The 12,911-nt window shown below is 35.1% G+C and overlaps 1 protein-coding gene across 1 annotated transcript in view; it reads right to left on the bottom strand.

The window, feature by feature from the left end:
* The window catches only part of CCDC178 (coiled-coil domain containing 178), a 383,416-nt gene that overhangs the window by 257,576 nt on the left and 112,929 nt on the right, over positions 1-12,911 (bottom strand). Inside the window, exons 13-15 of the mRNA XM_059039646.2 lie at positions 5,369-5,431; positions 4,062-4,223; positions 2,386-2,499 (exon numbers count right to left, since the gene is read on the bottom strand). Coding sequence (XP_058895629.1) covers positions 2,386-2,499; positions 4,062-4,223; positions 5,369-5,431 — 339 coding nt within the window. The remainder of the gene's footprint in view (positions 1-2,385; positions 2,500-4,061; positions 4,224-5,368; positions 5,432-12,911) is intronic.

Raw genomic sequence — 12,911 nt, 5'->3', positions numbered from 1 at the left:
GTCTGTTTCCTTGTCTGATCCCCAGCAAGATGATGTGTTTCTTGAGTGAACCAACTTCTTCTTTTACTTCTCCAACTCCAGGAAATTCCAACAATTTTTAAGACATTTTAAGTACTCAGTAGTAATTGGAAAGACATCAATTTGAAGGACAAACAAAAGAAAATGAACCCTTCTTCTCTAACCCTCAAACTCTTAGTAACTTCTATAATACTGAGCATACAAAGTATTCAGCCATGTTTTTCACTGGAATTTATTTATATTTGTTAACCTTTGGCAATTTTTAGTTAATATTTTAGCAAATATTCAGATGTGGATATAAGAACTGTGGTGGCATTCCACTGCAGTCTTGAACACATATGTTTTATCTTTTGTGACACATGTTACAAGTCATTTGTCATCTATAACAGCAGTGTGCTGGGCTGTAAGAGCTGGCCTGAAAGTTTTGTTCCTGATTTTAATGGACTTATTTTTAATGTTTCATAATTAAGTATCATGTTTGCTGTAAAATACTGGTAGACACTATAACACATGTTATTAAGGTATGGATGGTTTCATTATATATCTAGACAGTTAAGAGGTTTTTTTAAATAAATCAGTGGCTTTCAGATTTTACCAAATATTTTAGACTAACTGTCTTTCACTTGTGTAAATGCAGTGAATTATATTAGTACACTTGTTTATGCTCAATCATCTTCACATTCTTCAAAGGAATCTTATTTTGTAAAGTATATTATTTTTAGCACATTGTAAAATTCAATTCACTGATATATTTAAGATTTTGTCATCTATGTTCATAAGTGAGATCACCTACAGATTTCTTACTCATGCTAATATTTTTCAGTTATGGTTTCAGGGTTATATTTTTATAGAATAAATTTAGAAGCTTTCTATGCTTTCTTATGCTCTCTACCTGGTTTTTGTGGGGAGGCCTATAAAGCATCTGTGCTTGTTCCTGCCTTTACTGGTAGAGTTTAGACCAGTTTTATTGTTATTGATCCATTTTTGTTATGTTTTTCTCTTTACCCAGTTTTCATCATTTGTATTTCAAAAATAAATTATATACTTCATCAAGATTTTAAAAGAAATTACTATGGAATTTCATATATAATTATGTCTCTTTTAATTTTTCTCATGGCACATTCTTTTTGCCTTTCATAGATATGCCAAGTATTTTTAGTTCTTCTTACCAAAATAATTTATTGGTAATACCAAATTACAATGTTGGCCTATTCCATAAATTTTGCTTTATAGTTTATCATCAATCACTTGTAATAAATGGTAATTTGTATTTCTAAATATTCCTTAACACAGAAGTAAATAAAGAAAATGTGATTTAAAAAACTTTTCCAGTGGTCTACATATTTTTTCTTTCTGCTATATTTTTTGTTATTGAGTTCTGATTTTACTTCACTGGGGTCAATAAAAATAACCTGTATGATTTGACCAGTATAATGTAATGGTCAGAAGCAGAGCTTCTAGTGCCAGATACATTGAATTAACAAGCTGGGTGAAACTGAACAAGTTAATTAAAAAACAATGCATCAGATTCTTCAACTGTAGAATGGAGATAATAATAGTATACTCTTCATAGGGTTATCATGAAGATGAAATTAGTTAATAGGTCTGAGAACTTAGAACAATGCCTGACATATAGAAAACATGCAAAATATTAATATCTGTTATTATTATTATACATATTATTTTCCTTGGTAATTAAAAAAAATATTTCTTTTGTGTCCCTGTACAGGGTTAACTTTATTTAAAGGATATGATTACACCTCCATCTCATGGCCCACAAGCTGTCCACTAACAAGTTGTATTGGTGCTACCTTTAAAATATATACAGAGGATAGCAAGTTAAAGAAAATGGGCTATCTCTACTTTCCCATATCCAATGAGTCTCTAAAGTTAGAATGTTAGATGTGAGGATTTTAAGGGAGTAAATATTTCTAAGTTGGAAAAAGCCCTGAAGTCCTTTGATATATAGCCATTTGTTCATGCTGCCTACATACCAGCTTGAGGGTAACATTTAGACATCAGATATTAACAAATATTTCAATCTGTACATTGGTCTCATCTTCAGAAACATGGTACTATCTCAGACACTACAAATCCTTATCTCTACTTTGTAGGAAAGGTAAAAGGAGGATACACTAGACCAGTGGGAAAGACACTGTAAGAGAGAAAATGAAGACACAGAGACTGTGTGTGTGTATGTGTGTGTGTGTGTGTGCATGCCCATGTGCATGCATGCACGCAGAATCAATTTAGTGCAACCAATTAGAAATGAGAGACATCCACCTAAAATTAAATTTTCTGGCATAGTTTTCATTGAGATGAAAAGGTTGTAAATTCAAAATTATTTTTTGACATTAAATTTCTTACCTCAGTTTTTATTAATGCATCCTGGGTTTTCTTCCCCTTTCTTCGTAATTTTTTCTTTGTTTTCTCTACATTTCTTTTAACACATTCTTTCCTCTCAATTATTTTACCTAGTAACTATAGGACATTTAGAAATTAATATGTGCAACATTTACAATCCAATTATCTTGGTTTAGACCAGATAGTTCCCAAGCAACTATTTTAATAACAACATATATTTTGGTATAAAAGGAAAGGAATTCACCACACATGAATTACAAAAACATACTAGGATATCCGTAATCCCAATATTCAATTTGAATTACCCAAGAAAATAAAAGTCTAATCAATTTTAGCTAAGTAACAAAAACTAATAAACTCACATAGAAATAATAAATTTTCCTCACAATATTTTAACCAAAATTAAAACTCCAAATTTTCAGCAATCATTATAGAAAGTGTATGAAAACTTACTCTTTCAAGTTTATGCTAAATTAATAGTTCTTATGATTTATACACTATTAAAGAATAATAAAACAAAAATGATTACTGCACTACAAGAACGTATAAAACAATGGCTATTATAAAATAAGAAAAGATAAAAGTCATTAATCTTTTCTGGAATTCATTATCATACTCAGATGATTACACCAGGGTTTTGATGCAATTAATAAACTCCTATCATTAATGTAAGGAGGAACCATTATTAAAATCATTTATCTCACTAGGTGTTAGTACTGGTTATATATTCATTACATGAGCTCTAGGATAAGCATTTAGAAGCCTCAAGATGTACACTCAGAATTTGCTGTTTCCGTGATTTATGGCATTGTACAAGTGGCGTCATGCAGGTAGGCCCAAGTTTTCTCATGTCTATGTTACTGATAAACTCTCTCTTGCCTACTTCAGAGAGATGCTTTGAAGATCAAAATAAACATTCGTAATAGGAAAACTATGAAAATCACAAAGTTTTTAAAATAATGAAATTTTGAAAATTATTAAAGACTAAGAATATAAAGTTACACCATCATTTGCAAAGAAAAAAAAACCCCATTGCCAAAATGGCCCAAATGAATGTAAGTATGTCCTCCCTGCAGCTGAGGACAAGAATGTATAATTCCTACCACACCTTCTACTTCTCCAAAAGACTAATGATATGATGTATGCATATTTTTCTAGTAAATTTTTCTTTGGGAAGGGCTAGTAATATCAGTTACTGCCATAAACTTGTTGTTTTGAAAATATTTTATCAACATTTGCTTTATTTTTCATCCTAGCTGTCTTAACTTCATTTACATACCTCAAAAATTTACCACGAAAATGTCAAGATGCATTATATTCTATATTTGAGCAAATGTAGCTTTGGAATTTTATTAACAAGCAGTGAAGACTTTGAATTAAATTTACTACAGTGGGTAATCATACCAGATAAATCACTACTCACCCATTTGAAAACTGCTTTTCCTAAGTACTCTCTAAGATAAAGTGTGGGGTTCCAGGTAATAGCGTTAATAGTCTTGCTATATAATTCCACTGTAGATCAGTTGTGTGGTCATAAAATAGTTACTTATTTTGTCCATGCTTTTATGTCTTCCTATGTGAAATCATAATTTTCCAAATGATAATGTAAAATCTCATAGATGATTTATTGACCTGAATATTCCTGCAAATTAGTTTCTGGATTAATTATAAATGCTTACATCCGAATGTTCTTTGTGGCGAGTTCTGAGTTTTACAGCTTCTTCTTCTAGTTTAAGCAGTGGTATCTCCATTTCCTCCAGCGCTAAGGCATATATTGCTTTCTTTCTCATAAGATCCTGCTTCTCATGTGCCTGTTCTTCTTGAAGGGAAAACTGTCTTTTCTGCCAGCAAAGAGTTTTTAAATGATTCATTGTTATTAATTACCTAAACATTTATTGAGACTCTATCCTGTGCTGGTCAGTAATGTCTAAAAATCAAAACAATAAATGCCACCATAAAAAAGCAATAGGTACGAATATAGCGTATTTAAAAAGAACAGAGGTAATATTACAAAAAATGAGAGGAAAAACTTTAATAGACAATAAAAATCAGATATCCTTGAGTATGTACTGGACGATAATAAGGTTAGATGGCACGTTAATGACAAATATTGAAATATATGTAATTCCTGCATTCTAAGGCCAAATAAAACTAATAAACAAGAAGTTAATAACAAACTATTAAGCAAAAAGGACTGGAAGATTATGGAATTATTGGGCTTATCTACAGAAAGAAATAAATTAGGGAATTTGGCATTTTCAAGCATATAGAATTAGAGATGCTGCTTTTATATGTTTGAAAATATCAAATTTCCCCAAAGAAAAAAATCACAAAATTTGTATTTGCTTCAAAGAGGAACAGAGGTGCAGATAATCTCAACTAATTTTTAAAATTAACACTGACTTAGACTGTTTTGACTCTTGATTTTATTCTTTTTATAGTAATGGTTTCAAATATTTATGTATTTCTGAAGGGGAGGCAGTCTACAAGCATGCCAGTGTTCAGAACACCCAATCTAGGTCCGAAAGGATATGCAGGTGGTAGATAAAGATTTTTTTAAAAGTAAAATTGATTTTGCTAGTTATAATGCTTTAGTTTCAAAATCTTTATATAGAAATGTCATAGTATGTTTTCTTTTCAGTCTTCAATAAAAGAGTCCAATTGAAAGACATTAAAAGTAAAGAAAACATCATCACAAAGCAAACTAAAGAGACACTTAGGAATAAGATCCCACTGCCCTTTTACTAGGCTGGCAGAAATTCCCATTAAACCACAAAATGAGATACATATATGAGAGGTCAGTTTCTTTATGCATGATCAGACACTGCTAGTCATACACAGAGGGCAACTGTCATCAGCTAAGAAGAGAAAACTGCTGGCTTGCAAACCAAGTAGTGAAAAGATGCCTCAGTACAGGCAAATTTAAAATGCTATGTAAAATGCAAATTAAAGGAAGAATAAAATATTGAAACCAAATTGGGATTACCTGAATCATCATTCCATTAGCCACTTCACCTCGAGTGAGATTTTTCAAGAATTCTTCTCTGTCCTATATATTATCAAATTTTTAAAAAAGGTTTTATTTATAGAATATCAGAAAACATTTTAAGACAACTGCTAACATAAAATGCATTTTACTTAGGTTTAAACCAAGAGTAAACTCATTACAAATTGAGTGTTATAATTTTTTATAAATAAATCTGATGTTATCTGAGGCAAAATTAGTAAGTGCTACAAGACCAGGAAATAGGATACAGAATTTCCATTCAATTTAGTTTGTATTTTATAATCCTGAACTAATATACCGAAGTAGGAAAATCAAAAAGGAAAAACTAGATAGTCTTCAATCCCTCTTTTTAAAAACTATCTGCTTGTTTTTAATACCATTTTCCAGAATGAACACATTCAATTTTGAAAGCAAGGTAAATTCAAGTTTAAAGTTTGCAAAATATGATCAGATTCTCCATTTGGCTAGAAAAATTTCTTTTTTTTTTTCCTTTCTTATTTTTAAAAAATCATTTCTTGAAAGTTAGTGGGCAAAAATATGTGGAAAAATCTTCTCTTTTGCTACTTGGATAGAGAGTCTTAAATTCTTCATAGTTGTACTTTATATTATCACAGAACCAGATATGGAAATAACTCAAAAATTTCATTCTGCTTTTAGAATTACATATTGGAACCTCTTATCAAGGGAGGAGCTGTCTTGGATTTAAACTGTCCTCCATATTCATAAGAGATGTATAGCATTGTAAAGAAGAACAGTGGAGGTTGAGAAATGTCTCTAAAATTCCTACTTCATTACTGAACCCCTCATCACATCAGAGAGTCTACACAGACATTATAAAGAAACAAGTCAGTGAGTCTCTCCTACAACCCTTCCTTTTCTTAGGATAGCAACCCATCAAAATTACGTTCTCCTAAAGTAAAAAAAGTAACTCCAAAGAATGAAAGAGGAGATAAAGAAAGTATTATCTTTAAATATTACTTCACCTAAGGACATACCTATACCTAAAACCAATTTATACAATAATGTATTTTGATAATTTAAAAGAAATTAGTTGCCTTTTTTAAAAAAAATAGATCTTTAAAGGAGTATAATTGCTTCACAATACTGTGTTAGTTTCCATTGTACAAAAAAGTGAATCAGCCATATGCATACATATATCCCCATGTCCCCTCCCTCTCAAGCCTCCCTCCCACCTTCCCTATCCCACCCCTCTAGGTGGTCACAAAGCACCGAGCTGATCTCCCTGTGCTATGCTGCTGCTTCCCACTAGCTAACTATTTTACATTCGGTAGTGTATATATGTCGATGCTACTCTCACTTCACCCCAGCTTCCCCCTCCCATCCCGTGTCCTCAAGTCCATTCTCTAGGTCTATGTCTTTATTCCTGCCTTGGCACTAGGTTCATCAGTACCAATTTTTTCTTTTTTTAGATTCCATATATATGTGTTAGAATACGGTATTTGTTTTTCTCCTTCTGACTTACTTCATTCTGTATGACAGACTCTAGGTCCATCCACCTCACTATAAATAAATCAATTTTGCTTTTTATGGCTGAGTAATATTCCACTGCATATATGTGCCACATCTTCTTTATCCATTCATCTGTCAGTGGTCATTTAGGTTGCTTCCATGTCCTGGCTATTGTAAATAGTGCTGAGATGAACATTGGGGTATATGTCTCTTTTTGAATTGTAGTTTCCTCAGGGTATATGCCCAGTAGTAGCATTGCTGGGTCATATGGTAGTTCTATTTTTAGTTTTTAAAGGAACCTGCAGTTTGTTCTCCATAGTGGTTGTATCAATTTACATTCCCACCAAAAGTGCAAGAGGGTTCCCTGTTCTCCACACCCTCTCCAGCATTTACTGTTTCTAGATTTTTTGATAATGCCCATTCTGACTGGTGTGAGGTGATATCTCATTGCAGCTTTGATTTGCATTTCTCTAATATTTAGTGATGTTGAGCAGCTTTTCATGTGCCTCTTGGCCATCTGTATGTCTTCTTTGGTGAAATGTCTATTTAGGTCTTCTGCCCATTTTTTAATTGGGTTGTTTGTTTTTTTGATATTGAGCTGCACAAGCTGTTTGTATATTTTGGAGATTAATCTTTTGTCTGTTGCTTCATTTGCAAATATTTTCTCCCATTCTGAGGGTTCTCTTTTCATCTTGTTTATAGTTTCCTTTGCTGTGCAAAAGCTTTGAACTTTCATTAGGTCCCATTTGTTTATTTTTGTTTTAATTTCCATTACTCTAGGAGGCGGGTCAAAAAAGATCTTGCTGTGGTTTATGTCAAGTGTTTTTCCTGTGTTTCCCTCTAAGAGTGTTATAGTGTCTGGACTTACATTTAGGTCTCTAATCCATTTTGAGTTTATTTCTGTGTATGGTGTTAGGTAGTGTTCTAATTTCATTCTTTTACATGTAGCTGTCCAGTTTTCCAAGCACCACTTATTGGAGAGGCTGTCTTTTCTCCATTGTATGTTCTTGACTCCTTTGTCATAAATTAGGTGACCATATGTGCATGGGTTTATCTCTGGGCTTTCTATTCTGTTCCATTGATCTATATTTCTGTTTTTGTGCCAGTACCACACTGTGTTGATTACTGTAGCTTTGTAGTATAGTTTGAAGTCAGGGAGCCTGATTCCTCCAGCTCCATTTTTCTTTCTCAAGATTGCTTTGGCTATTCGGAGTCTTTTGTGTTTCCATATGAATTGTAAAATTTTTTGTTCTAATTCTGTGATGAATGCCATTGGTAGATGAATAGGGACTGCACTGAATCTGTAGATTGCTTTGGTAGTTGCCTCTTCTAACATGACAACAGATGCAGTGGTTTTATCAAACAAACATGTAATAATGGAGCAAAATTAAAAATGCCTCTACAGACTAGAAAAAAATATATACTGTATTCCAAAATAGAGTGTTACATTTGAACTTTGTCTGAAAGTAACTGAAAAATGTGTGTGTGTGTGTGTGTGTGTGTGTGTGTGTGTGTGTGTGTATCAAGGAGATGAGTTGGGAAATAGTAAGGCATGAACTGAAATGATAAACTATCAGCTTATACATAATATTTAAAGGCATAGTAAGAAAATTAGAGAAGAATGTTAAGCAAGGTGTCTGTTGCAGAAGGGTCACTCGGGTTGCAATGGGGACTAGTTTGTGTTTCCTTAAAATTCATTCATTCATCCTTTGAAGTTTTTTTTTGTTTTTTTACTAACTGTCAGTAAGAGAGAAATCTATTGTTTAAGTGAATTCAAGTCCTTGAACTTATATAAATTAACATCGTTCAAAAAGAACTTGTGAATATAAGGCCAATAAAAAATATAGGCAGTATATGAGACATTATAATAAAATAGACCAGACGTCTGAAGGTGCAAGAATAAAACAATTGCATTTCTTTGAAAAGAAGGGAAAGAGTCCCTTAAAATTTTGAAACCTGTATTTCTATACAAAACCAACGCAACCTATTACCAGTGGACAAATCTGCACTCTCCATCAGAAAAACATCTGGAGTTTCACTCTTTCCTCTCAGGGAACTCTTTCAAGCCCTGTTTTCTACCATGCCCCAAATCTCTGTGACTCAGAGAGCAAGGTCAAATGACTGGTCACCAAAATGGAAAATAGCTTTTACAGCTTGGGCTGCCAATTTCAACTTCCACCAGCCACAGGGAGCGTTTCCAGCCAGATGCTCAAGGCCTTCCCTCAGTAGTATTGCCTTCCTCGAAGTTTGATGGGTGCACCAGGGCACTGGCAAAATGTTGGGAAGTTTACTAGTTCCTAGGAGAACTACTGACTTACCATGACCTTCAAAACATCCTAGAACATGCCAAAGAGTGATATAAGGTGATCTCTGATGGTCACAGGTCTCAGGCCACACAGTGAAATATCTGAACGAGGTGACTTATTTGTCTTCCCGTCCTGTTGTCACAGGCAGCGTTCTCTGTAAAGCAGACTCTGAGGTGGGATTTGCTATGCAGGATTCTTATTAAGGAGTGCACCTGGAATCAACTCCTGTTAGACTGGAGCAGGGACCAGTGGGAAGACAGGGAGAGGATCAAGGACTGGGCAGAAACATAGGCTGAGCTGCAAAGCAGCCCAACAACAACCTCAGTCAGCTCCATAGGGAGTCCTGGCACAAGAAGGGGCCTTCGGCTTTGCCCCAAGTCAGACCAAGGTGGCAAGGCTACTCCTCTATTTATCAGTCGTGGGATATGAGCTGTCCCAGGAAAGGGAATGACCTTAAGCAAAGTGACTTAACTGATTACTGAAGTAGAATCTAGGCAGTTATGTCCACTAAACAATACATATATACGTCATGAATCCCCTTGATAAAACTACTATTAGTGCTACTAAGACTTATGACTAAAGTATTATTACCTGCCTACTATGTAGTTACCTTGTTTCAACTTCATAGTGAAATCCATGAAATCGCTATTATTGTTCCCTTTTAAAAATGGGAAAACTGAGACTGATTATATAAATTGCCAAAAAGCAAAAAGCTCGCACACATTGGAAGCAGGATGCTAATCCACACTGAGAGCCCAGGGACTTTATCTCACTGACTTAGGATCTCAGTGACACCTGGATACCTAGGACCCTTCAACGTGAGTGGAATATTTAGTGTAGAGCCTTCTGACTCTCATGTCCTTGCAAAGCCTGCCTTTCCATGAGACTTTCCAGGCAATAGGATTGTTAGATTCTATAACTCAGCTGTCTATTCCACCGATAGAGGAATGGAAATGAGACTTTGTGTTCAAGAGATGTCAATCTGCCAGTGATGCCATAGCTGGTTCTCAAACAGAAACTGCTAAGAAGGTTATGAACACTGGGGATATGCTGCTTTTTAAAATTCTGCAACTCTATGACATAAATCACAGCAAGATCCTTTATGAACCACCTCCTAGAGAAATGGAAATAAAAACAAAAATAAACAAATGGGACCTAATGAAACTTCAAAGGTTTTGCACAGCAAAGGAAACCATGAACAAGATGAAAAGACAACCCTCAGAATGGGAGAAAATATTTGCAAATGAAACAACAGACAAAGGGTTAATCTCCAAAATTTACAAGCAGCTCATGCAGCTCAATATCAAAAAAACAAACAACCCAATCCAAAAATGGGCAGAAGACCTAAATAGACATTTCTCTAAAGAAGACATACAGATTGCCAACAAACACATGAAAGGATGCTCAACATCACTAATCATTAGAGAAATGCAAATCAAAACTACAATGAGATATCATCTCACACCAGTCAGAATGGCCATCATGAAAAAATCTACAAAGAATAAATGCTGGAGTGGGTGTGGAGAAAAGGGAACCATCTTGCACTGTTGGTGGGAATGTAAATTGATACAGCCACTATGGAGAACAGTATGGAGGTTCCTTAAAAAACTACAAATAGAACTACCATATGACCCAGCAATCCCACTACTGGGTATATACCCTGAGAAAACCATAATTCAAAAAGAGTCATGTACCAAAATGTTCATTGCAGCTCTATTTACAATAGCCAGGACATGGAAGCAACCTAAGTGTCCATCAACAGATGAATGGATAAAGATGTGGCACATATATACAATGGAATATTACTCAGCCATAAAAGGAAACGAAACTGAGTTATTTGTAGTGAGGTGGATGGACCTAGAATCTGTCATACAGAGTGAAGTAAGTCAGAAAGAGAAAAACAAATACTGTGTGCTAACACATATATATGGAATCTAAGAAAAAAAATGGTTATGAAGAACCTAGGGGCAGGACAGGAATAAAGATGCAGACGTAGAGAATGGACTTGATGACACGGGGAGGGGGAAGGGTAAGCTGGGACAAAGTGAGAGAGTGGCATGGAAATATGTACACTACCAAATGTAAAATAGGTAGCTAGTGGGAAGCAGCCACATAGCACAGGGAGATCAGCTCGGTGCTTTGTGACCACTTAGAGGGGTGGGATATGGAGGGTGGGAGGAAGACACAAGAGGGAAGAGATATGGGGATATACGTATATGTATAGCTGATTCACTTTGTTATAAAGCAGAAACTAACACACCATTGTAAAACAATTATACTCCAATAAAGATGCTAAAAAAAAAGTGTGGTCTTCTTAGTAAAACACTGATTGCGCCATCATTGAAAACGTTCAAAAAGAGAGGCTGGACAATGACAAAGAGCTACAGTAGTTGTAAAAAGATATCTGAATTTAATCATACAAGTAACACTTTTGAGAATTTGTTGTATCCCGGGCAATTTCCTAGAATGTTTTATATATACAGGCAGCCCTTGTCTTGTAGGATGCCATGCTTATTGAAACTTGTGCATGTGGGGACCGTGCAAAATAGGAACATGGCTCAGATATGTACAAGTTTCAGCTAACTTGATGCTGTGCAAAGTGAGGGCTGCCTGTGTGTATGTGTGAGTGTGTGCTTGCGCATGCATGCATCTGTATGTACGTGAATCATCATATCCATTTAGTGACCTAGCTACAGTTGTCCACATTCAAAGATGAGAAAACTAAGATCATAGATGTCATGGCACTTGCCCCATGACTAACATTCAACAAGTATCAATACTCAAGACTGCTGATACTACAGCTTGGGGGCACTCTATAGCACTTTGAAGTAAGCCCCTTCCTCTACCTTCAGTTTCCAGCACTCTGTCTGGTACACAATATTTGTTGAATTAACAGTTTATTGAACAATGCATTAACAAATAGCAAAAAGTTGCTAAAATTTCAGGGTTTTTCAAATTCAAAAATGTTTTTTAAAAATCTTTTTATAGGGCTTCCCTGGTGGCGCAGTGGTTGAGAATCCGCCTGCTGATGCAGGGGACACGGGTTCGTGCCCCGGTCCGGGAAGATCCCACATGCCGTGGAGCGGCTGGGCCCCGTGAGCCATGGCTGCTGAACCTGCGCGTCCGGAGCCTGTGCTCCGCAAAGGGAGAGACCACAAGAGTGAGAGGCCCGCCTACCACAAAAAAAAAAAAAAAAAAAAAAATCTTTTTATATGAGAAACTTGGGATTCATTAAAATATCATAATCATATTCTCATTCATAAATAGCAGCTTGAGGAGAGTAAAACAAGGCCTACAGGATGTTTTCCCTGAGACCTAGGGAAATAGTTGAGGTGGTAGGAAAGGCAGGGAGATAAGTAACTGAATAAGAACTGCAAGAAGAGTGCCTTTTTCAGGAACACGGCCTGCAGCTCATTCTGTGCCAGGCTTTTCGGTTTTTCAAATTGCCAATGCGTGGTAAAGAGAATGAAAACCCAGAAACATCACCATTTCACACCTGTTACAATAGTGGATTCAACCAAGAATTACCAATGAGTGCTAAGTCCACTGGATGAAGATTTTTTGGAAACAAAGATAGTTGCATATTCTTGCAATATCACTCAATTGAGTACTTATTAATCATAATAGGGAGATGGATAAATCTGTTGACCACAACTTTAACCAAATGATCAAACTTACTATCACTAGTTATGAGAAAAACTTATACCGTGTGTCTTGTGATATCTCATTGATACAATATTATAACT

Source organism: Kogia breviceps, chromosome 15 (genome assembly GCF_026419965.1).
Source record: "Kogia breviceps isolate mKogBre1 chromosome 15, mKogBre1 haplotype 1, whole genome shotgun sequence".
NCBI classification, from domain to species: domain Eukaryota; kingdom Metazoa; phylum Chordata; class Mammalia; order Artiodactyla; family Physeteridae; genus Kogia; species Kogia breviceps.
This window is presented reverse-complemented; position numbering and strand designations above follow the sequence as displayed.